This window comes from Mastigoproctus giganteus, chromosome 13, assembly GCF_048544385.1.
Source record: "Mastigoproctus giganteus isolate SK-2022 chromosome 13, ASM4854438v1, whole genome shotgun sequence".
Taxonomy (NCBI): Eukaryota; Metazoa; Arthropoda; class Arachnida; order Uropygi; family Thelyphonidae; genus Mastigoproctus; species Mastigoproctus giganteus.
The window spans coordinates 129,382,599-129,410,351 of record NC_143587.1 but is presented as its reverse complement, the minus strand read 5'-3'; the positions used below and the strand labels follow the sequence as shown (position 1 = coordinate 129,410,351).

At 38.6% G+C, this 27,753-nt stretch overlaps 1 protein-coding gene across 1 annotated transcript in view; it reads right to left on the bottom strand.

Annotated features, from left to right (window-relative positions):
* The window catches only part of PolD2 (DNA polymerase delta subunit 2), a 160,296-nt gene that overhangs the window by 107,562 nt on the left and 24,981 nt on the right, over positions 1-27,753 (bottom strand). Inside the window, exons 3-5 of the mRNA XM_090388016.1 lie at positions 26,439-26,562; positions 22,287-22,407; positions 1,344-1,539 (exon numbers count right to left, since the gene is read on the bottom strand). Of these exons, the coding sequence (XP_090244142.1) occupies positions 1,344-1,539; positions 22,287-22,407; positions 26,439-26,562 (441 nt within the window). The remainder of the gene's footprint in view (positions 1-1,343; positions 1,540-22,286; positions 22,408-26,438; positions 26,563-27,753) is intronic.

Sequence of the window (27,753 nt, the reverse complement as noted above, 5' to 3'; positions counted from 1 at the left end):
ATAGAACATATGAAATTTAAGATACAATATCAATTTTCTTTACTTTTCATTTATATCTTGGTATTCCTTCTAAAGCATTGTAGCCTGCCTCAGGCATATAATGGAAGCATTTTCCAGTTAAATGACTGAGGCACATTACTAGTGTATCACTTATTTAAAGCATAGTAGTTATGTGTTGAATGGGTCAAAAGTCTGACACTAGGGAAAACTGATAGGATTTAAATATAGAAAACATTTTGTAGTGCAGGTAAACATCCAGAAGCATTGATCCTGAAAAGACACAATTAGGATGGTTGTTTAGACTGCCACTTTTGAAGTCTCTAGCTATTTTCAAAGAAAAAAAAAATTATCTATGCTGATATTCAGTTTATCAGGAAATGAGTTATTATTAACCTGATTATATCAACTTCAGAAACAATGACTAAAATACCACTGAATGAAAAATGGAAGCCTTGCTGAACCTTTCTTTGCTTTGAATATCTCTGAAAATAAAGTTCTTTAAAGCACTATTTTTTAGAGAATTAAAAGGATATCATTTCATAAAAAACATCCAAAATAAGTGATGAAGGATTTAAGCAGAATCACTGTTTTCCTGAAGCTGAAGCTAGTTCACCCATGGTTTCAATGTTGTATAAAAAGTACTGACTTTTGACATAGCCATTTTAGCTATGAAATGCTAAAATGGCATACAAGGCATATTTCAAGAAAAGAACTTGAATAAATCAACCATTTTTTTCAAATTTTCTGATATTTGTAATTATAAGAATGATATAATAAGAACATTTATAACTGGGATCAGTGTCAGCTGTCTTTAATTCTGAATTATATAGAAGAAAGCAAATAGTTATGCTCAGATATGAATTAACAACTATAGCAATATCAGTTAAAGGATGTAGGATAACGCATTTATTAGCAAAAGTACAGAGCAGTCAGTAAAAATTCTCTGAAAATGCACTGAATTTCTGGGAAAAGAGAATAGGGTTTACAGTAAGAGCAAAAGCCTGTAAATTGGTAATAAGTTTATTCCAAATTTCCAAATGCCTCAGAAGGCATATTAAAATTAACCATCAGCAGCAGTAGTAGTGACCTGAGGCTATCTGGTGTCCTGGTAAAAATGAGGAAACAATACTCTAAAAATGAATTGAAAACCAAGAAATCACTAAATAAAATTACATATTAAAGATTGCAACTAAAACAGAGTAATAAAACAGAAAAAAAAGTCATGCCCCCTTCCACTCTGCCAAACTAAACAAGCTGTTACTAATTTAAAATAAATTTACTTGTGTCAGTAATACAACATTCAAAATTACTGAAATAATATGGTTTTCACTGATTTCACTTACCTTTGACATGAAATCTTTTTCTTTAATACACTGACTAAGTGCATTTCCAGCAATTACAAGTCGAACAATATTTGATGCTTTCTCTTGGTCAAATTCCTCCCCAAGCTGGCCAGTAATAAATTCTACCAACAGCTGAAGTGGAAACAGTACATCTGCACTGTGAGATAAGCCTAATCCTGAGACCAGCAGAACATATCTAAATGATACAAAAAACAAAAAAATAAATAATAATATATATGTGTGTTAAATAGAATAAAAATTAAATAGAAAGTGGAAAAAAGAAGGCAGAAAAATGAGGGAGTAGTCTAGTGCAGTCAGGGCAGCAAATGCTAAACCTATGCAGAACATGGACAATAAAGTGAAAAAAAAAAAAAAAAGAAGAAGATAGAGAGTGATAGAAGAGGGATAAAAGGTGACAAAAAAAACTGTATAATAACAGATAAATCATTACAAAATTGACAAAATAAGGATGTTGCCAATCCAAATTAAAGGAAAAATTTAGCGGTGGACCCCTTTGCTAAGCACCAGTTTCCATTAGTCTTTTATATTCAATTCGATACTATGGTATGTTCTACTTTTTATTTTTATCTCTATTTTTACTTATTTCTGTATTGTTGGCAGGCTGCATTTACATATAGTGATATTTCACGTAATTCAGAAACTGGTGCTTAGCAAAGGGGGCCCGCTATATTTTTGCTTTAATCTGAACTCTATTTTCTAAATTATTTAATAATGTTTCTCCAACAGTACTCTATTCTTAATTTTGCATGTTAAATTCTTCTTCGCTCTACTGGTTTGCCACGCTACTGGCATACTTTCATTTCTTTTTATCTTTAAGTAATAGTTTTACCTTCATACCTTTTTAGTAGGACTGTTAATCTCTCAACACTCAATTGCAAATGATTATAATATGAACTTATCCTCCGTACATAGTCATAAATCAATCAAGTTGAAATAACTATTAATTAATATGAAAATTAAAATAATCCTGCCTTCAACTCTCATATCACATCAAGGGAATCGGAAAGAATCACAGAAAGACAGTGGCTACAAACCTCCAACAAAACCAACCAACATCTCAAGTCAACATGAGAATTGAAAAGCAACTGTCGTAAAATTCTAAAACAACGAAACAAATAAATTAATCCACATATAAATTAAACTCTAAAACCAATTTATTAACTTCTTTTAAGTGACTAGCTTATTCGGGTTACTACCGTGTTCACAAGAAGTATCAAAAGCAATTCGCGAATGATATCCTCCCCCCATGTTATATATAAAATTAAACGTTATCTGACAAGAGATTATTTATCTAAACCAATGTATGCATGCCTATTCATGCATGCGCGTAAGCATCCACGAGTTCGAAATATTATAAGGTCTACGTATATTAATAGAGTTTACTATAATAATAGGACATATTGGGCTCCATAGCTCTTTTTAATATTTTTAATTTCTTTTTATTGAAACAAACTTGCAGTTAAATACACACAACATGTTGTGGTTTTTGCATATTTGCTGCCACTGATGTCTGTTCTACTATCCTTATTTTTTATTTTCACTTAATTTTGCACTTATTTCTCTGTCTAATATTTGATTCATTTTGGTTTAATTAGAATTATATAAACATAATACAGTCCATTCCGGTTATTTGGGACACATCGGGACTAGTGCATTTTGGCCCGATGAAGCGGCGCCCCAATTATCTGAAGTTTCACATAAATAGTTAAAAATACAATGTACCCCCCCCCCCTTTACAATTGGTTCACTGTACAATCAAATCACGTTATAATGGAGTCACCATAGTAAAGTACCATTCATTATACGATGTGCAGTAAGCGACGGTCATTGTGATCACGTTTGTGAATTGAATTTTAATTCTATTAAACAGCGATTCTAATTAGCGAAAATAGGAGGAATGTTATCCACAGGCTATAAAAGTAAAGATATATTAAACACAAATTTACCCTTTATTACATTACCAATTAAAAAATTAAATGATATGTGAAAATCAGAAGAATATACGTGAAAATTGGAAGAATATATGTAGTGACAAATGGGCCTGGAGTACTGGGGTCCATAGTTTAACAGATATTTATTTAAAGTATACCCAGTAAAATAAAATAAAATAAAATATTTCCAGAAGCTTTCGGAACTCGTGTCCCTTTCTCAACTGACAGAATTTTTTTTTTAAATACATTACAAGCAAACTGTGGCACGTTACTCATTCGTCATTGTTGTAGCACGGACGTGTGCTGCCTTGCGCCAGTGATCATCCATCAATAAAACGGTTGTCTCCAGGATTGGATGTATACGCATGCCTTTCTGGCGATTTAATGCCTTAGGGTTGTTCATTATGTTTAGTGACTCTAGCCATAGGCGGTGGCGAAAGTGTCGCGCGTGGTCCACTATCTCAAAGTCGCGCTTGGGGTCAAGATCGTGGTTGGTAGCCCAAAAATGTTCTGCAAGCGCGGACTGGTCAGTTTCGGCAAGCCGGATTGCTCTGTCGTGTTCCGTGAGGCGATCCTGGAGACGTCTCGATGTCTCACCTACGTAGCAACTGTTACAGGCCCTACAGGTGATACGGTACACTACATTGCTGCGTAAGACAGGTGTGACAGGGGTCTTCACACTGGAGACAAGTGAACGTAGGTTCCTACCTGGTAATTGTACACATTTTATGTTGTAACTTCTCAGGATCTTCGAGATACGTCCTGACACTCCTGGATAGTACGGAATGTAGGCGGATGATATGCCGACTTGCTTCGGAGGTCTTGGGTTGGAAGTAAGCTCTTGTGCCTGTAACAAGCATCTGTTTAGTACATGGGATGGATAACCGCATCTGGTTAAGTCCGCCTTCACACGGGAGATCTCGTTACGTCTAATTGTGTCGGTGCTGGAATGGCTCCAGGCCCTGGAGAACAGGGTGCGGGCAGTGCTATTGAGATGGCTTGGAGCGTGGCCGGACCCGTAGTTGGTGAATTGACCGCACCACATGGGTTTGCGGTATACTGAGGTCTCTAGATGTGGGCCTACGCGATGCACTAGCACGTCCAGAAACGGGAGCGAACCGTCCACCTCTGATTCTACGGTAAACTTGATGAAATTGGATAGAGAGTTGAGGTATTCTAGTAGTACCGTTTCAGAACCACGTGGTATTATGGTAAAAATATCGTCGACATATCTACACCACGTTGTAATAGGTGTAGGTGGGTTCTGGTGTATCTGCTTCTCCAGATCTTCCATGGCGATGTTAGCTACTACGGGACTGACAGGGGCACCCATAGCAGTGCCATGTACTTGTTTGTAGAGTGAGTCTTCAAAGGTGAAGATGCTGCTAGAGAGGCATAGGTTGAGGGCGGTACAGATGTCATCAGTGGATAGTGACGTCCTGGATTGGAGGCTTAAGTCGCTCTCAAGGAGCCTTCTGGCGCAGTGCACGGCCTGTTGGACGGGAATCGAGGTGAATAAAGAAACCACGTCAAATGATGCCATGACAGAGTTATCAGGGATTGAAATGTCCTTAATGGTGTTAATGAATTCACTGCTGTTTTTAACGGTGTGAGATGTATTACCTATAAGAGGCGAGAGGAGGCTCGCGATGTGTTTGGACAGTTCATACGTTGGGGCACTGCAGCAAGACACTATAGGTCTGAGAGGAATACCCGGTTTATGGATCTTTGGTAATCCGTAGAATTGTGGTAGTTGACAGCCAGTACCACGCAGAAGATGGTGAGTCGCGGTCGGGATCTTCTTATCTTTAAGCCATGCGTGGACAAGTTTATTAACATTTGCTTCCAGACGTTTCAAGACTTTAACGGGAGGATCAGGTAGAGGTTCATATACGTTAGGATCGAGTAATAGGGCCAAGGCTTTCTCTCGGTAGGCTGATCGGTCCAGCACAACAGTCCGGCGCCCTTTATCCGCAGGAAGTACAACGATGGAGTTGTCTTTTCTTATAGATGACAGGGCGGCACGTTGGCGGTGGTTGAGGTTTGAGCACGTTTTTCGAGTGTTGCGGAGGACTGCGGCAGTCTTGAATCGGATCTCGTTGGCAGTTTCTTCGGGAAGGTTGGTAATACTGGCTTCTATGCCCATAGCGAGCTGTGTGATGGGAGGTTTCGATGGTATAACGGCGAATTTCATACCGTTTGATAAAACACTCAGCTGCTCGTTGGACAGTTGTTTGTTACTTAGATTCAAGACGAAAGAAGTCGTGTCGTCTGAACGAGTGTTCGTCTTTAAGGAGTTAGTTTCTATGCTCAAGTTTATGAACTTGCGCTGTTGGCGTAAACGGTAGGTATCCGAGGTCTGACTAGCCCGATGGCAGATGGTATGTATAAGGTTTGTAAATACAATAGGCGAGACCTTACCTTGTATATGTTGTAACAGTCTGGACTTGTTGTAGTCAGCGTTCCTGATTTCATGGTGGAGATGGGATATCCATAAATTTAACGTGCGCAGGCTGAAGTTAAAGCAGGCACGATCCATATGAGAGTTGTGGAACGGGGCTTTGTATCGGAACCCTTTAGGTATAATTCGATTGCTTTTGCATCTGTGGGCGAAGCGTAAATGTTGCCTGTAGCGAGCTATTGAGAGGAAGCATTTTTTTGCAACTGTGCACAATCGTTGTAGGTATTATGGCCATAAAGTGATCGAATAGTGACAAATGGGCCTGGAGTACTGGGGTCCATAGTTTAACAGATATTTATTTAAAGTATACCCAGTAAAATAAAATAAAATAAAATATTTCCAGAAGCTTTCGGAACTCGTGTCCCTTTCTCAACTGACAGAATTTTTTTAAATACATTACAAGCAAACTGTGGCACGTTACTCATTCGTCATTGTTGTAGCACGGACGTGTGCTGCCTTGCGCCAGTGATCATCCATCAATAAAACGGTTGTCTCCAGGATTGGATGTATACGCATGCCTTTCTGGCGATTTAATGCCTTAGGGTTGTTCATTATGTTTAGTGACTCTAGCCATAGGCGGTGGCGAAAGTGTCGCGCGTGGTCCACTATCTCAAAGTCGCGCTTGGGGTCAAGATCGTGGTTGGTAGCCCAAAAATGTTCTGCAAGCGCGGACTGGTCAGTTTCGGCAAGCCGGATTGCTCTGTCGTGTTCCGTGAGGCGATCCTGGAGACGTCTCGATGTCTCACCTACGTAGCAACTGTTACAGGCCCTACAGGTGATACGGTACACTACATTGCTGCGTAAGACAGGTGTGACAGGGGTCTTCACACTGGAGACAAGTGAACGTAGGTTCCTACCTGGTAATTGTACACATTTTATGTTGTAACTTCTCAGGATCTTCGAGATACGTCCTGACACTCCTGGATAGTACGGAATGTAGGCGGATGATATGCCGACTTGCTTCGGAGGTCTTGGGTTGGAAGTAAGCTCTTGTGCCTGTAACAAGCATCTGTTTAGTACATGGGATGGATAACCGCATCTGGTTAAGTCCGCCTTCACACGGGAGATCTCGTTACGTCTAATTGTGTCGGTGCTGGAATGGCTCCAGGCCCTGGAGAACAGGGTGCGGGCAGTGCTATTGAGATGGCTTGGAGCGTGGCCGGACCCGTAGTTGGTGAATTGACCGCACCACATGGGTTTGCGGTATACTGAGGTCTCTAGATGTGGGCCTACGCGATGCACTAGCACGTCCAGAAACGGGAGCGAACCGTCCACCTCTGATTCTACGGTAAACTTGATGAAATTGGATAGAGAAATTGAAACAACTGTCCAACGAGCAGCTGAGTGTTTTATCAAACGGTATGAAATTCGCCGTTATACCATCGAAACCTCCCATCACACAGCTCGCTATGGGCATAGAAGCCAGTATTACCAACCTTCCCGAAGAAACTGCCAACGAGATCCGATTCAAGACTGCCGCAGTCCTCCGCAACACTCGAAAAACGTGCTCAAACCTCAACCACCGCCAACGTGCCGCCCTGTCATCTATAAGAAAAGACAACTCCATCGTTGTACTTCCTGCGGATAAAGGGCGCCGGACTGTTGTGCTGGACCGATCAGCCTACCGAGAGAAAGCCTTGGCCCTATTACTCGATCCTAACGTATATGAACCTCTACCTGATCCTCCCGTTAAAGTCTTGAAACGTCTGGAAGCAAATGTTAATAAACTTGTCCACGCATGGCTTAAAGATAAGAAGATCCCGACCGCGACTCACCATCTTCTGCGTGGTACTGGCTGTCAACTACCACAATTCTACGGATTACCAAAGATCCATAAACCGGGTATTCCTCTCAGACCTATAGTGTCTTGCTGCAGTGCCCCAACGTATGAACTGTCCAAACACATCGCGAGCCTCCTCTCGCCTCTTATAGGTAATACATCTCACACCGTTAAAAACAGCAGTGAATTCATTAACACCATTAAGGACATTTCAATCCCTGATAACTCTGTCATGGCATCATTTGACGTGGTTTCTTTATTCACCTCGATTCCCGTCCAACAGGCCGTGCACTGCGCCAGAAGGCTCCTTGAGAGCGACTTAAGCCTCCAATCCAGGACGTCACTATCCACTGATGACATCTGTACCGCCCTCAACCTATGCCTCTCTAGCAGCATCTTCACCTTTGAAGACTCACTCTACAAACAAGTACATGGCACTGCTATGGGTGCCCCTGTCAGTTCCGTAGTAGCTAACATCGCCATGGAAGATCTGGAGAAGCAGATACACCAGAACCCACCTACACCTATTACAACGTGGTGTAGATATGTCGACGATATTTTTACCATAATACCACGTGGTTCTGAAACGGTACTACTAGAATACCTCAACTCTCTATCCAATTTCATCAAGTTTACCGTAGAATCAGAGGTGGACGGTTCGCTCCCGTTTCTGGACGTGCTAGTGCATCGCGTAGGCCCACATCTAGAGACCTCAGTATACCGCAAACCCATGTGGTGCGGTCAATTCACCAACTACGGGTCCGGCCACGCTCCAAGCCATCTCAATAGCACTGCCCGCACCCTGTTCTCCAGGGCCTGGAGCCATTCCAGCACCGACACAATTAGACGTAACGAGATCTCCCGTGTGAAGGCGGACTTAACCAGATGCGGTTATCCATCCCATGTACTAAACAGATGCTTGTTACAGGCACAAGAGCTTACTTCCAACCCAAGACCTCCGAAGCAAGTCGGCATATCATCCGCCTACATTCCGTACTATCCAGGAGTGTCAGGACGTATCTCGAAGATCCTGAGAAGTTACAACATAAAATGTGTACAATTACCAGGTAGGAACCTACGTTCACTTGTCTCCAGTGTGAAGACCCCTGTCACACCTGTCTTACGCAGCAATGTAGTGTACCGTATCACCTGTAGGGCCTGTAACAGTTGCTACGTAGGTGAGACATCGAGACGTCTCCAGGATCGCCTCACGGAACACGACAGAGCAATCCGGCTTGCCGAAACTGACCAGTCCGCGCTTGCAGAACATTTTTGGGCTACCAACCACGATCTTGACCCCAAGCGCGACTTTGAGATAGTGGACCACGCGCGACACTTTCGCCACCGCCTATGGCTAGAGTCACTAAACATAATGAACAACCCTAAGGCATTAAATCGCCAGAAAGGCATGCGTATACATCCAATCCTGGAGACAACCGTTTTATTGATGGATGATCACTGGCGCAAGGCAGCACACGTCCGTGCTACAACAATGACGAATGAGTAACGTGCCACAGTTTGCTTGTAATGTATTTAAAAAAAAAAAAAAATTCTGTCAGTTGAGAAAGGGACACGAGTTCCGAAAGCTTCTGGAAATATTTTATTTTATTTTATTTTACTGGGTATACTTTAAATAAATATCTGTTAAACTATGGACCCCAGTACTCCAGGCCCATTTGTCACTATTCGATCACTTTATGGCCATAATACCTACAACGATTGTGCACAGTTGCAAAAATGCTTCCTCTCAATAGCTCGCTACAGGCAACATTTACGCTTCGCCCACAGATGCAAAAGCAATCGAATTATACCTAAAGGGTTCCGATACAAAGCCCCGTTCCACAACTCTCATATGGATCGTGCCTGCTTTAACTTCAGCCTGCGCACGTTAAATTTATGGATATCCCATCTCCACCATGAAATCAGGAACGCTGACTACAACAAGTCCAGACTGTTACAACATATACAAGGTAAGGTCTCGCCTATTGTATTTACAAACCTTATACATACCATCTGCCATCGGGCTAGTCAGACCTCGGATACCTACCGTTTACGCCAACAGCGCAAGTTCATAAACTTGAGCATAGAAACTAACTCCTTAAAGACGAACACTCGTTCAGACGACACGACTTCTTTCGTCTTGAATCTAAGTAACAAACAACTGTCCAACGAGCAGCTGAGTGTTTTATCAAACGGTATGAAATTCGCCGTTATACCATCGAAACCTCCCATCACACAGCTCGCTATGGGCATAGAAGCCAGTATTACCAACCTTCCCGAAGAAACTGCCAACGAGATCCGATTCAAGACTGCCGCAGTCCTCCGCAACACTCGAAAAACGTGCTCAAACCTCAACCACCGCCAACGTGCCGCCCTGTCATCTATAAGAAAAGACAACTCCATCGTTGTACTTCCTGCGGATAAAGGGCGCCGGACTGTTGTGCTGGACCGATCAGCCTACCGAGAGAAAGCCTTGGCCCTATTACTCGATCCTAACGTATATGAACCTCTACCTGATCCTCCCGTTAAAGTCTTGAAACGTCTGGAAGCAAATGTTAATAAACTTGTCCACGCATGGCTTAAAGATAAGAAGATCCCGACCGCGACTCACCATCTTCTGCGTGGTACTGGCTGTCAACTACCACAATTCTACGGATTACCAAAGATCCATAAACCGGGTATTCCTCTCAGACCTATAGTGTCTTGCTGCAGTGCCCCAACGTATGAACTGTCCAAACACATCGCGAGCCTCCTCTCGCCTCTTATAGGTAATACATCTCACACCGTTAAAAACAGCAGTGAATTCATTAACACCATTAAGGACATTTCAATCCCTGATAACTCTGTCATGGCATCATTTGACGTGGTTTCTTTATTCACCTCGATTCCCGTCCAACAGGCCGTGCACTGCGCCAGAAGGCTCCTTGAGAGCGACTTAAGCCTCCAATCCAGGACGTCACTATCCACTGATGACATCTGTACCGCCCTCAACCTATGCCTCTCTAGCAGCATCTTCACCTTTGAAGACTCACTCTACAAACAAGTACATGGCACTGCTATGGGTGCCCCTGTCAGTTCCGTAGTAGCTAACATCGCCATGGAAGATCTGGAGAAGCAGATACACCAGAACCCACCTACACCTATTACAACGTGGTGTAGATATGTCGACGATATTTTTACCATAATACCACGTGGTTCTGAAACGGTACTACTAGAATACCTCAACTCTCTATCCAATTTCATCAAGTTTACCGTAGAATCAGAGGTGGACGGTTCGCTCCCGTTTCTGGACGTGCTAGTGCATCGCGTAGGCCCACATCTAGAGACCTCAGTATACCGCAAACCCATGTGGTGCGGTCAATTCACCAACTACGGGTCCGGCCACGCTCCAAGCCATCTCAATAGCACTGCCCGCACCCTGTTCTCCAGGGCCTGGAGCCATTCCAGCACCGACACAATTAGACGTAACGAGATCTCCCGTGTGAAGGCGGACTTAACCAGATGCGGTTATCCATCCCATGTACTAAACAGATGCTTGTTACAGGCACAAGAGCTTACTTCCAACCCAAGACCTCCGAAGCAAGTCGGCATATCATCCGCCTACATTCCGTACTATCCAGGAGTGTCAGGACGTATCTCGAAGATCCTGAGAAGTTACAACATAAAATGTGTACAATTACCAGGTAGGAACCTACGTTCACTTGTCTCCAGTGTGAAGACCCCTGTCACACCTGTCTTACGCAGCAATGTAGTGTACCGTATCACCTGTAGGGCCTGTAACAGTTGCTACGTAGGTGAGACATCGAGACGTCTCCAGGATCGCCTCACGGAACACGACAGAGCAATCCGGCTTGCCGAAACTGACCAGTCCGCGCTTGCAGAACATTTTTGGGCTACCAACCACGATCTTGACCCCAAGCGCGACTTTGAGATAGTGGACCACGCGCGACACTTTCGCCACCGCCTATGGCTAGAGTCACTAAACATAATGAACAACCCTAAGGCATTAAATCGCCAGAAAGGCATGCGTATACATCCAATCCTGGAGACAACCGTTTTATTGATGGATGATCACTGGCGCAAGGCAGCACACGTCCGTGCTACAACAATGACGAATGAGTAACGTGCCACAGTTTGCTTGTAATGTATTTAAAAAAATTCTGTCAGTTGAGAAAGGGACACGAGTTCCGAAAGCTTCTGGAAATATTTTATTTTATTTTATTTTACTGGGTATACTTTAAATAAATATCTGTTAGAATATATGTAATTAGACAGAGGCCGCCATAGCCTAGTGGTCAGGCGTGCGGGTGCATAAGTACACGTGCCTTGAGTGACCGGGGTTCAAGCCCATGACTGCCGAATACAGTGCTGTTTCTTGTATTCTGTCTATCTTGTGAACTGCTATGATCATTTGGTCGTCCCGGAGTACAAAGAGAAAATTTATTATTATTATAATCGGAATAATTAATACGTACTGTAATATGTACATACGAACTAGTTGACATTTCTGTTCACTGACATTTGTGGGTGGAGGTAAAAATTTAAAACAGTAAAAAGATAAGCAATCAATAACAAAGAACACGGCACACACACAAATTGCAAGTAACACAATATGTGCAAATGAAAACGGAGTAACGAGTTACAAAGCTTTAAAAATAGGAATGAAGAGATCTGAAAATTAATTTTTTTATATGATTGAAGATTTCATGGAAGTGTAAACACATTTCAGAATTCCAGCTGTCGGTATTATCACAAATTCAGTAAGATCGAGTTTACTGTCCATTTACGATAGATTTCACTAACAGAAAAGCCCAATAAACAGGTGACTGCTAATTGTTTTTATTGTTTTATGGTTGTGACCTCCAGAATTTCGACCGAACCACTTGGTACCGTCAGAGACAATCATAGGGTAATCTCCAGTGCTGCAGTCTCCTGCCCCAATTAAACGGCATGCTGTCCCAATTAAGCGAAGTAAACCCTGGGTATTTTCTCGATTGGTTTCTGTTTTTTAAGATTTGCCCCAAATAAATGGCTGCCCCGATTAACCGATGGCCCAAATAACTGGAATCCACTGTATTGATAAAAATGACAGGATTTTAATCACATTACTGAACGATAAGCAAGCAAGCTTATCGTTCAGTAATGTGATTAGCAACCCCAGACAACCTGAGCACAACTATATTCCCCTTCTTCCAATTGCTTTCTACTGTCCTTAATTACAACAACTTATTTCTCGTGCGTGATTAGGCTGGCCGAAAGCAATATCGAGATGCTATTCCTCTGCTATCGCTCCTTTTTTCTTCTTAAACAAAGTTTAGTGTCTTTTCTACACTATCCTGTTAGTCATTGATTCTCCCTTTGCTGGCACTTTGCCTCATCTGCTTACTTTTTTTACTTACTTCCCTGTCACACAGGTACAGCTCACTTTGACGATTTTGCACCATCTTTGGGGTTACTTCAACTGATATAAATATACTGTACAGAGAACTACTGGCCTTCATTTTTGGGCCCCTGATGTTGCTCTGTAACCACCACATATAGCTAATTTCACTGATTCTGGTCCAAGCAAACAGTAAGATGGCATTAACCTGACTTTATTCCGTAATCTAAAGTTACTTTGGTGAAATTTCACACCGTATTTTGTCTTTTTGAATTCAAACTTCCATTCATTTTTCCTTTAACAAGATTTAATTGGCATTACTTTAGCTTTATATTTTATATTTATATACTTATTTTAATTTATGTTCAAATTTTATTCCTCCCTTTTGGTCTCTGTCGGGTTGGCTATGATGTATACATTTCGCACATATACAACATAACAGAAACAGAGACCCTGCTTATTGCAGTGGCTCCTACAGTTTTGGCTGCTGACCCCTCTGAAGGAGTAGTTAAAGCCCTAAGACCCACTACTTTAGGTACCACCATTATTATCATTTTATGTTAATCTAATTTAAATTCAGGTTATTTGCTTTTACCTTGCTGGCATTCTCAATTTTTCCATGGTAATTACAATTAACAGGTCAGCACCCCCTACTCAATACACTGAAAATAAATGTATACACACACACACTAATATTTTAACAAATAATAAAATTATATGGCCATTTATATCATAGGCACATTGTTCAGCACCCTGTTAAGGACTAATATCAAATAATATGCATTTGGGTATAGTTGGCATCCATCTATTTTGAAAACCTTATACCAGCTGTAGCTATATCCATGAAAGCCTGCCTGCCAATGGTCAAGAAGTTTATACTTTTAATATATAACATAAAATAGAATAAAGTCCACTCGCTTGAACCTTGGAAACATCCATTTGCAGGCCTATGTGGATGACTCACTTTGATCCTTGCTGCCAACTCCAGGGCTCAGATGGAAACCTCGCTAACAGAGCTCTAGGAATCCTCCTGATGTTGGCTGAGAAGCACAAATTAATCATTTCTCCGACCAAAACTCAGTTCATATTATTAAAAGGCTAACTCCGACAAGACCACCACAAATAAAAATTTATGACAGGACAATCGGGCTGAAAACTAAGTTAAAATACCTAGGCATCGTCCTGCATAGAAATCTATCATTTGTCCCTCATCTCAACAACATCCATGCAAAAATAAAAAGTACACAGCAATGGTCGCCAGGGTCACTCGCCGGGACTGGGGACTGAGGAGGCACACACCCTTGCAGCACTCTTAGCATTAGCATAGGCATACGATGCAAGAAAGCAAGCTTATTCGGCATCAGCCAAAAAAAAAAAAAAAAAAAAAACTACTCCCATTTCACCCCTCCATTCTTTCGAAATACCTGTCCAGCTGAGACTTAAATTTATTTAGGCTATCAACTTCCACAACAAGGGAATAAACAAAAGGGAAGCCTACAAATGATCGCTAGCATATTTTATCGCCAGGCAATACATATAATTTATATAAATTTATTGGTCATTTTAAATTGAAAATAAGGCTTTTCTATAGGTGTTATTTAAGAATTAAATCAGTTAAAAATGGAAGTTATATACTAGGTAGACATTTCCTAGAAATACATACCATTGCAGGTGCTTTAACTTAATTGCCTGTTATTTTCCAAAATTGGAATTAGGTAGGTACCTACTTAATTCCTTTAACTTAAGTAGCATGTTTTAGGAGGTGGGGGTAGGACATGCTGATTAGGGAGGTACTTAATCCCTATCACAACAATCACAACATTCTCTTATTATGAGTTTATTTTTCATCCTTTTGAGTTTGTGAACGCATCATGTCGGTGGAATTTTTGAAATCAGAAAAAGGAAAACCGAAATTGTGCTTTAGTGGACATTTGTTTTATAAAGACAGGCAAAATGAAACAAAAATTCATTGGAAGTGTCAAAATAACCGAAAAACCAAATGTGCCACTTGAGTTACTACGGTAGATAACACCATCGTTAAAACATGGAAGGAGCACAATCATTGTGGAGACGCAGCAGGAGTTGAGGCAGCACAACTTCTTGATACCATTCGAACTTATGCAGAAACAACAAATAATACGCCTCACAGTATTATTTCAAATGTTTCGAGAATCTGTAGCCAAGCAGCAGCCCCTAAGCTTCCAAGTGTTGATACAATGAAACGAACAATCCGACATATAAGAAATTGAAATTTTGATCGCCCAGTTCTTCCAACATATCGTAGAGACAGTTTTTACAGAAGAATATAAAACATCATGCAATGGAGAATTGTTTCTACAATTTGATTCTGGACCTGAGGACAGTCGTATGTTAATTTTCAGTACGAAAAGAAATTTGCAGTTGTTAGCACGAAGTGAACACTGGTATGCCGATGGGACTTTCAAAACTGTTCCCTTACTTTTTTATCAGCTGTATACGATACATGGATTCAAGGACAAAATATCGCTTCCATTAGTTTATGCATTATTGCCTAACAAGTCTGAGGAAACGTATGTATCTCTACTACAGCAGCTGAAAGTATTGGAACTGGCTATGTCCCCGCAATCAATAACTATAAATTTTGAGGCGGCGATGATGAATGCTTGCAGAAGAGTTTTTCCTGACACTTCGCAATGGGGGTTGTTTTTTCCACTTTTCACAATGTATTTTTCGTTCCATTCAGAATAATGGATTGAAACAACGTTATGAAACTGATACTAATTTTGCTTTAAATATGCAAATTTTGGCAGCAATTGCATTTGTGCCCACTCCAATTGTAACGAAATTTCACGCAAATTTAAAATTTGTGTGAAAATGGTGTTTTTCCTCCAGAATCGCAAGTTGTTGATTATTTTGAGGATACATGGATTGGATGCCCAACCAGACGACATCTTCGTTGACCACCAAAGTATTCCCATGAAACGTGGAACGTATGCCAGCTTGTTCTTGAAGGATTACCAAGAACGAATAATTCTGTTGAAGGGTGGCATAGGGGATTTGAGGAACAAGTCGCTGCTTATCATCCCATCATTTGGAAATTTATCGATTGCATTAAAAAAGAACAAAGTATTAACGAAATGCGCATTGAACAATATTTAAGTGGAAGTGATCCGGGCAACTAAAAAAAGAAGTATCACGATTGTGATGAACGAATTAAAAGGCCTGTTAGTGCATACGATGAACGGGGTGATATTGTTGATTATCTAAGACAGTGGTCTCAAACTCAAATTGCATGCGGGCCGAATGCATGATCTGAAAGCAGCTGACGGGCCAGAATTTTTTTTTAACAAAATGAGAATGAATATAAGCACGGTATTTCCAACAAATACATAATTGAAATGTATTTGCGGGCCGTGTAAAATTGCTTCGGGGGGGCTGGATGCGGCCCGTGGGCCGCCTGTTTGAGACCACTGATCTAAGAGGTATAGCGCATAATATTTCTTATTAATAATTTACATACTGTGTTGTAAATATTACAGTTTCTTAATAATTAATTATCCCAATGTGACTGATTCTGAAGATTGCATAAACATTCATTTTGAATTTTTGCAGTGTACTACGACATACCTAATGTTATAATTAATCTAGTTTAAAATTAACCAATTGTTATAATGTTCAAATAATGGATTTTTTACTATTTTTGTGATACATGTAACTATTAAAATACATAATCTACCTATTAAATTTCATATTTCCATACATGTGTTTTTTTTTATTTCCGTACTATTCCCTCACAGTTCACAGAATTCCAAAAATATGCTAATCGTAGCTTAAGGCAGAAACTTAAATAAAAAAATAACTTTTTATGATTTGACCAAACACATCTCATTGCTTCTAGACAGTAAAATGTGATAAACTGATGCGGTGGTAAATTGCTGGCGATAAACTTTCCTAGACTCGGATTGCATATGGGTACCCAAAATAATGTATCAACTGTGTGTTACTACACTCAAGGTAGTGGAAAATGAAAAAGAGCTGGGGGATAATTGTATAATTGGATATGAAGTTCTCTAAGCAATCAGACAGACTGCCTTATGAGGTTTTATCAATGATATACAGGAATTTTGCTAGCAGGAATAAGGAGGTGATTATCCTATTGTATGAGGCAATGATCTGGCCATATGTTGAGTACTGTATACAGGTCTCGAGGCCTCGTTTTAAGAAGGATATAGAGTTGCTGGAATGAGTACGGAGAAGGGCAACAAGATTGGTGAGGGGAACAAAGGTAATTACTTATCAAGAAAGGCTTCAGTTCTGCAAATTACAGAATCTGGAGACTAGGCACATGCAAGGTGATCTGATTGATATGTTTAAGGCTTTGAGAAAGCTCAATTCATTCAAAGATGGATTCCTCCTACTTGCTCAAACAAAGATATCCATAACAGATGACATGTAACTATTAACTCTTGATCAGATAAAGAACTCCCTCTTGCTGATGAGTTCTTCCTCTTGCTCAGATTGCACACAAGGGAGCACAAATTTAAATTGCGAAAGGATGGTAGCAGAATACATGAGGACATTTGCCTTTAGCTAGTGGGTAATTGATCGCTGGAACAAATTTCCATTTGTTGTTGTGGAAGTTGATAGCTAAATTCAAGGAAGGACTGGACAAACATTTGGAGTGGGTGAATAAATGAAATGGGAGGTGTCTTTTTTTTTTTTTTTTTTTTTGCTTGCTTTCTTACATTATTTTACACTCATCATCATCAGCCATTTTCAATTCACTGCAGGATGAAGGCCTCTCCAGCAACTTTCCAGTTCCTTCTGTTTTGAGCACTGGCCATCCATTTACTACCCACAAACTCATGAATTTCATCTGTCCATCTCTGCCTTTGTCTTCCAGGTTTTCTTTTAGCTCCTCTTGGATACCATTCTGTTATTTTCTTAGTCCATCTGTCATCATGTCTTCGAGCTATGTGTCCTGCCCAAGACCATTTTAGTTCTTTAGTTTTGATAAGAATGTCCTTTACTTGAGTTTGCTGCCTAATTCATGTGTTTCTCTTCTTATCTAACAGTCTGATTCCCAATATAATTCGTTCCATTCTTCGCTGTGTAGTTGTCAGCTTCTCTTCCATTCTTTTGGTGAGTGCCCAAGTTTCACTTCCATAAGTCATGGTGGGGAGTATACATTGGTTCATTATTTTACGTTTCAGACAAACTGGGATATTGCTCTTCGGTATGTGACTATATTTCCTGAATGCTATCCATCCAAAATTTATTCTTCTCTTGACTTCCAGCCATTTATCCTTATTACAGCTAATAACTTGTTACAGATAAGTATATGACTCCACCTTTTCAATTACTTCTCCTTCAATCATTATTTCCCTTTCTGTGGCATACTTGTTCATCATTACTTTTGTTTTAGCCATATCCATCTTTAGACCAAAATCCTTACTAACTGTGAATAACTGATTAAGATTTTCCTCTAATTCTTTGGGATCGTGGCTTATGACCACAATGTCATCTGCAAATCGTAAATGGTTTAGGTACTCTCCGTTCACATTGACTCCTTTCTGCGACCAGTCTAATCTTCTGAAAGCTTCCTCAAGGGCAGCAGCAAACAGCTTCAGAGATATTGTGTCTCCTTGTCGAACTCCTTTCTCAATTTTAAATTTCCTACTGTCTTTGTCTAGTCTAATAAAGGAGGTAGCACTCTCATATATTTTCTTCAAAATCATAATATATGGGGTATCTATGCCTTGTCTTTGCAGTGCCCGAAACATTGCTTGCCTTATGCTGTATGGAGTCAAATGCCTTTTCATAATCCACAAATGCCAGGCATAATGGTGTTTTATATTCATTTGCTTTCTCCATTAGCTGTGATATTATGTGACGGTGATCCATAGTTGAGAATCCTGTCCTAAAGCCAGCTTGCTCTTTCGGTTGACTCTCATCAAGTATTCTTTCTAATCTGTTAGTAATGACCCTTGTGAACAACTTGTAGATGTGGGACAACAAACTAATTGGTCTATAATTTCCAATTTCTGATTTATCTCCTTTCTTATGCAGCAAAACTATGACTCCATTGTTCCACTGCTTAGGCGTCACACCTTTTCTAATACACTTTGTGAAGAGCCTTGCCAGTTTTTGTGTTATGTCTCTTCCTCCCAATTTTAACAACTCTACAGTAACTTCATCTTCCCCCAGGGCTTCTGATTCTTCATTTTCTTCAATGCATGTTCTACCTAATCAGGAAGAATATCGGGTATGTCGTATGTGTTGCTACTTTGCAATCCATCTTCCCCACTGCTGGCATCATTCCCCTGCTCCTTGTATAATTCTCTATAGTAGTCTTCTGCTATTTGAATTATGCCTTCTCTGCTGTTTATAAGTACACCATCGCTATTCTTCAGTTTCAGTATCATTTGTCTTTCTGTATTACTGCTCATGGCTGCTGATTTAAATCCTTTGTTTTCCCTTAATGCTTGTTCTACTTTTCTTGTGTTAAATCTTCTTATGTCCTCTCTGAGTCTCTTTCTAATGGCTTTGCATAACTCAGTATACTAAATTTTCTCCCTGTCAGTGTTTTTCTTGCTTTTCATTTGTCGTCTTCGATTCATCATGACAAGTGTTTCTTGACTAATTTTTTCTTCTTTGGATTTCTTTTTTCCCTATAGGTTTCTTGGGCTTTATCACTTTCAAAAAGTTGTAATATTCCTCGTCGATACCTTGGTACTGAGCAGTCTGCAGAAGCTCAAACATGTTCTTAAGTTCCAGTACATACTGCTTTTTCTCCTCCTCTGTTATCTCAAAGACCTTTGTATTATTTACTCGAGTCAGTTTTTTCCTTTCCTTTCCTATCTATATCAAGTGTGCATCTTACCATTCTGTAATCACTTCCAACATTTACCTTATTCAGGACGGTAACATCATTCACAATATATCTTCTGTTAGTGAGGATGTCGTCGATTTCATTTGTAGTTAATCCATTTGGACTCTTCCATGTCCACTTTCTGTTCACCCTTTTCTTGAAAAAAGTGGTCATTACTGACAGTCCTTGAGATTCTGCAAATTCCACAAGTCTTTCACCTCTTTCATTTCTTTCACCAATTCCAAAATTTCCTATAGTTCTCCTTTCTGCGCTGTTTTATCTTTTTCCAACCTTAGCATTGAAGTCCCCCATAATAATAGTGTAGTGGGTTTTCTGCTCATCTAGAAGACTCTCAATTTCAGTGTACATTTCTTCAACCTCTTCATCATCATGGCTCGATGTTGGTGCATAAATCAATATAATCTTTAGCTTGTACCTCTTAGAAATCTTGAGTATTAGTCTTGACACCCTTGGTGATGTACTTTTGAATTCCAAAATGTTGTTTTTAAAATCTTTATGGACCAGAAACCCAACTCCACCTTCACTCCTTTCACTGTTTCCATTGGTGTACAGCAGATTTCCACTTGATAAACTTATAAGTGATTCATTTCTTCTTCTTATTTCAGCCAAACCGATGATATTCCAATTCACATTTTCTGATTCCTTTTCCAGCTCTAATATCCTGTCTTCACCGATGAGTGACCTTACGTTTCAACAGGTCAAGTTCAGTTTCCGTGCATGGCAGCCTGGTCGTACCCAGAGATTCTTAGCATCCTCTGCTTCCACTCTGATCCTCTCGCTGCCGTAAGAGGGTAGAGTGAAAGCTGCCGGGGACTGAGGGCCAACTGTTTTGTCGTACTGTCATATGCTGGAGAGTTTGGTCTTTTCCTCTTCACGCTGACCAGGCGTCTTGAAGAGAACCACTCTACACGTTCATTTTCCACTACTAATGAATAAATAACTGAATAAAGGTTCATTTATTTTGGCCAGTGTATGTATTTTTCAGAATAATATTAAATTTGTTCCTCACAAATTTATGGGTGTTATCATTGTACAGCTCTAAACTAAGAACATCCAAGTAGAACTTTTTATAAATAATGCTAAAATTGCTGGTTACTTAAAGATTTCATGTAGTTACAATGAAACCTTCATGTAACCATTTGTGTAGTTGCATCAAAAATGTCATGTTAAAATATTTTGAATGTGTATTGTTACCATAATCCACCTGGGATACCAAGGAGTTGACCACATAACTGTAGGTGATGACTGACCACATATTAAAGGATTACACGGTGGTATATTTGTATGCCATTTTTAAGCAGAATTAAAAAGGTTAGAATGCAGCTACTTTTTAAACTAATCTAATTTTGATATGAGACCTGGTTTCATATCAAAATAAGTCGAAGTCTAATTTCACAGCTCTCTCACTTAACTTCTTGAATTTTTTTATCCATATTTCCTATAAGCACATGTTTATGATAAAGGTCAATGCATCTATAAAAATCGTGGTAAGTAATATGTGCATCTGGCTGAACTATCAAATACTAATTGTTTAGGCGCCTCCGTAGCCAGGTGGGCAGGAGCAGTAGTGCGTAGCACACTCGTCTTGATTAGACTGGGGTTCGAGCCCGTGATCACCAAATACAGAGGATGCGGAAAGGTCAGGGAATGACCACCACATATCCCCGAAGAAATATGGCCTTAGTTGCTAATGCTCCTAAAAACCAAATAACAACAACTAATTGTTTACTAGCTGCCTGCTTATAATTATGGACTAACAGCATAATTATGGAGCATAATTGTGGACCATCAACTATATTGTTAATACATCCATTAAACACATTTATGCTAATATAATTTTCCTGAAAAAGCAAGAAATAGCCACACTATTATAGGTAAACATTTTTACTCAAATATTATTGTTTGGGAGTTTTATAACAATGCCACTCATAAGCAATTCCATATAAATAATATATATTTTGGTATTATAGAGAAAGATTAATATGAAAATAAAGCATCCATAAAACACTTAATTCTTTTAGATTTACTACTAGATGTAAAAATACAAATGTTACTAAACCAAGTATCTTTTTTTGAATATCTTTCTAAAAAGATCTCTAATATCTTGCAGACTTCGTGGTTCAGTTATACAACTTGAATAATAGTCATAGGGTACTACAGAAAACTACAACTAAAAAAATATTCACATAAAATATAAATATCAGTAAACAAATTTTTACAAGATAACTAATCATCTGTGGCCCTGCACTAATGTTCATGGATGTAAATATGCCTGCACATTAAAAATGCACAGTCCACTCTAACTGCTAGTTGCCTAAGGGAGTTATGATGAAGTGGTGAACTTCTATAGATACCTTGGAGCTGTATCAAAAATGTAAACAAATATATATATTTTTTAATCCTGAAAATAGTCTAGCCTCCATTTTAGGCACTTCTCATACTGCAGTATTTAAAATACACAGGTAATCTAAATGCTAAAAATGTTTGCAAAATACAAACCGATCACACTGTTTCTCTATTATTGGTCTGTCCATTTGATAAGGTGCTGAAGCATAACATATATCTTCAACAAGGAACTTTCCACCTTCTTGTTCTTCTCCTAGAAGTGCAACAACTATACCTGAAATAAGGTACAAAAGATGTTGCTTGAGCAGCACGAAACTTAAATAATGCAAATATTTAAAAAAAAGGAAAAAAACACTTTTAACATAAGTGAGATCTATGTTTATTCTGAATGAAAATTATATACAGATGATAATCAGAGCTTTCGTAATATGTTAATACCACTTCATCATTGACTGAAAAGAAATAAATGTAAAGAGAGTTAAACTGTTAAAGTTATATAAAGCTAAAATTTATATTCAAACTAACTTTAACTGTTCCTCATAGTTAATGTCAAATTTGAATTAAATTTAAAATCAATTTTATAGGATTAATTTTAGAAAAAAATTCTTTAATAAATAAATATTGTAATGATGATAACTTCATTATAATTAAGACATTTTTAAAACTTTTATTATATTGTATTAATGTTAGGGATTTATTCAATATGAAATTCTACATGAATATTAATCAATACAACACATCAATATTGAATTATTTTACTGATTTAAGAATATTTTGAATATTTAAGTAATTATTTTACATTATATAGTAAAAATTGCTTCATTGTGTTACACTATTTACATAGTAAAATACAGGCATACCTCGGTTAACGTTACCTCTAATAACGAAGCTTCGATATAACGAAGTCCGCAATTTCAAGCCCCATTTAACATAAAAAAAAAATATTCCACTTTAATCACCTGAAATCTAAACAAACTGACGAAATTACGGAAACCTTTTGGGCTTCTCGTGGTTGGTTCGAGAAATTTAAAAAACGGGCCAGGGTTCATAGTGTAAAATTAACAGGAGAAGCCGCAAATAAGTTTTCAGAAAAACTAAAGGAAATAATTGAACGTGAAAATTTTCCACCAAATTTGGTGTTCAGTGTTGACGAAAGCGGTATGTTCTGGAAATGGCTACCAACAAAAAGTTTCATTTCTATTGAAGAAAAACAGCTGCTGGGTTCAAAGCAGCCAAAGACCGTTTAATGTTACTCTTTCGATTGAATGCCTCTGGCGATTATAAATTAAAATTGTTATTAGTTTACCATTCAGAAAATCCGAGGGCGTTAAAAGGTAACATAAAAATGAATTTACCTGTAATATGGAAAGCAAATAGAAAAGCATGGGTTACCAAGGAGTTATTTACTGATTGGTTTGTTAACCACTTTTGTCCTGAAGTAAAACGGTATTGTCAAAAAAACAACTTTGAAGAAAAAGCTCTTTTGTTGTTAGACAATGCTCCGGGACATCCTACTGATCTTAACATGTTGGACACATGCATTCCTGTCAAAGTTGTGTTTCTTCCAGCAAACACAACTTCTTTGATTCAACCATTGGATCAGGGAGTGATAGCATCATTTAAAGCTTATTACCTGCGTCGAACATTAAGCAATTTAACTGAACTAGAGGATAAAGAGGAAATGACAGTTAAAACTTTTTGGAAAAACTACACCATTAAAAAGGCAATTGAAAACATTGATAGTTCTTGGAAAGAAGTCACTAAGAAATGCTTAAATGGAGTTTGGCGCAAAATATGGCCAGAAGTTGTACTAGAAGAAGAAAATAGCATCCAAGAAATTAGAAATGAAGTTATCCAGATGGCTCAATCAATAGGTTTCAAAAATGTCGATGAAGAGGATGTTAGAAATTTATTGAATGCAGAAGATGATGGTTTTTCAGTGGAAGATTTAGAAAACCTTGTTAGCAACGAAGACAAAGATAATGAAGACGAAGTTAAAGAAGTTCCTGCCGAAAAAATGTTAACAAACAAAGATTTAAAAAGCTGCTTAAATGACATTGAAAACGTTTAAATTTTTTTAGTGAAAATGATCCTGATTTAGGAAGAAGTTTTATTGTTAAGCGATCAGTGTTAAATGCAATAACTCCGTATAGACAATTGTTAAATGAAAGAGAAAAAAAGCATAAGCAATCAACTTTAGACTCATATTTTAAAATGTGATTTCACTTTGTATGTAAGTTGAATGTTTATTTAATAAAACTTTTCTTTGTTCGAAAAAAAAGCTTTTCATTTTCTTTAAGTAGGAACATATCCCTATTCTGGCCATAGTATTTTTACCTCTGAAAACGAAGTTTCGCTTAACGAAGTAATTTCGTGGAACGCATCCTATTCGTTATTCGAGGTATGCCTGTATGCATGTACTGATTGACTATACACTGAGTGGCAACTTTATTGCTACACTTACCTAATAATGTCCCCCTTTAGCCCTCACAGAACAGCCGGATTCATGGTTGCACGGATTCGAGAATATGTCAAAAGCTTGCCGCAGGGATTCTGATCCATGATGAATCAATTGCTTCCTACAATTATTGCAAAATGGATAGTTTTGAATCACTTCTTCAAAGGGCTCATTCCACTTCATCCCAATGGTGTTCAATTGGAATGAATCTGGTAGCTGCAGAGATAACCACAGTAGGCAAAGCTCACTCTCATGTTACTGGAATAAATTCCGGCCTATAGTATGGCGCATTATCCTGCTGTGAGATCCCATTCACAGAGACAGATACACACAGCCATGAAGTGATTTGCCTTGTCAGAAAAAAATTCCAGATAACTTGCCCCCAGAGAAATCTGGCTCACCTTTTGGCAACATCAGGTGGTTCAGAGTCTCGTATTGAGACAGTACGTGCTCCATTGGGACTGGCCCACCTTCCCGTGGTGTGGACGAGTACCCAGAATCATCTGTCCAGGTGACTGATGCTTCTGGGTAGCCAAGAGGCCAGAACAGAACACACACACAATACACACAAACCGACGTCACATACATCTGGCCCATTTGTAGTGATACTGTTCTTCACAAAGATACGAGGCGGAGTTGAACTCACGTTCTAGGAGCCACCCTTTACAAAAACACATGTCCACACACACACATAACCTGCAGCATCCAAGTATTTCCACTAGTATCAAGGAACCCAATGTGCACCGCATGAACACTACCTACACCATTACACTGATTCCACCAGCCTGCATTACTGACACCTCGTTGGATGGACTAAGACTCATGCTGGTTTTGCCATATTTTGGTTCTTCCACCAGCATGACGAGAGGCCTAAAATATGGTGAAAGACCAAAGAAACAGAAATTCATCAGACTAATCCTCCACTGTCCAGTAGTGTTCTTAAGTCCACCCATACCTTCTTGTTTTTTTGCTGACAGGAGTGGAACCCAGTTTGGTCATCAGCTGTGATAACCCATCAGTGAACAATGCATGATGAGTTGTATGTATTAAAATGCCTCTTTGGTTACTATTGTTGTACTGGGTTGTAATTTGGCATGTAGTCTTTCTATTAGCATACATAAGTCTTGTCAGCCTCCGTTGGCCTTTTGCATCAATGCACTGTTTCCAACCACAGCACTGCTATTGACTGGAAGTTACTTGGTTATTGGACCAATCTTTATACACTGAAAACACAGTTGTACATGAAAACCACAGCAGCATTGCAGTCTCCCTGATACTCATACCATCTGGGGGTTCATCTGCAGCTGACTACCATGCCACATTCAAAAAGTTACTTAAATCTTTCATCTTGACCATTCTAGCACCAAATTGCGAACATACTGTATTCCGGCATATTTTCCTGCTTGTTTCTGATGCATGGTACAAACACATGATGCTGTTACTGAAAGAGCTCTCCGTTTCATGAAAAGGGAGTGGCCCCTTAATATCCATCAACTAATGCAATTTGCTATTATTATCATCATTATTATTTTATATAGCATATACAGCACATTAGCATCTACGACCATATTTTACTGCTATTGCAATGTATATTTTCCTTTATAAACTAAACTGTACATTAGAATGTCTGTTTGTTTTTTCTTTCTTTCTTTTGATTTCAGTATGTTCATTATTCACATTAAACTTATTCCAATACTCTAATTCCATATCAATCTCAAATATTTTTGTCCAATATTCCAATATTGTGTTGTATTAATTTATTAATTAACATTTAATTGGTTATGGCTAACAAGACACAAATAAATGTAGAAAAGGTTAAGAAGAATGGTTAATTGGGCAAATCTTACCAGTTACATGAGAATGAACATCTAACTTCCCATATATTATAATTCTCTGCAATTCATCCTCGAGGATCAATTCATCATTTTCATCTGTATAATGCTGCCTAGTTGGCTGAGGAATTAAGTTATGCTTTTGAAGAAAACACATAAAACTTTATAAGCATCAAGTCATATGCACACACACACACATTGCATTCAGAAAGCAGTGAACATAAATATTTAATAAAAGAGAATTTTTAATAAGTGAAAAAGCAAAACACTAACATCACTTTCTCAATGTATTCTTGCCAATAACAACAGATGTTCTCTTTGTATAAAGGATGTTTCAGATAAACTTGGACATGCAATTACTCTAAACCTATTTATTTATTTATGTAAAAAAATCTGTCATGTGAGAGAATTATTCAAATGAAATTGGGAAAATTTATTTCTGATAAAAAAAATTTGACTGCCATTAGCAAAAAAAAAAAAAAAAATTGCAAAAATATCAGAAATGACAATAAAGGAATCAATGAAGGAATTGTGCTATAACTTAATTGTCAACATACAACCTAAATCAGTAGACTAAAAATAAAATTAAATATTTTAATAAAATTCTTAATTTTATTAAGATTATTTTTGAACATTTTATTAGGTTCAAAAATAATTAACAAATATGTCACAGAAGCAGACCATACTGGGAAGGAGCACAAGCACCAATCTGCAATGTAGTGGTAACACTATTTTTAGGTTATTTGAATATTAATTAAATGGATAATTTTTTTGTTAGTCAAGTGGTTCAAATTGTATTTTGACAAATGGGTTAGGGCAGTGGTGCGCAAACTATGGGGGTCACGGATAAATTAAAGGGGTCGCAGAAATTTTTAAATAAAAAAAAATTAGTTATTGTGTAGATAAAGGCTAAAAAAACCTGTTGTCAAAATTATTTTTTCAATATATTGAAAATACACTTACATATTGAAAAAATAATTTTTGATATTTGGTGGCAGTAAATAGCAAGTCTGTGATACAAATGAACCCTATTGCCACTCTTTATTTTTAGGGTGGTGTCACTTGCGATACAGGTGGTTTTTCTTACTTACTGTCCTTGTAAGTAATACACCTTAATTTCTCATTGGCTATAGACACACAGAAAGCAGTTGACTAGTGTAACTTCCAAGTATGTATTAACAATTGAGCAGTACTTCTCAGTACTGCTCAATTGCTGCACCATAATTCCTTTAGCTCTTCATTTGTGCTTCCTACAGGAATTTCCTAAAGGCCAGAGGTGTGAATATTTGGTGGCAGTAAATAGCAAGTCTGTTGCACGCACACTTTATTC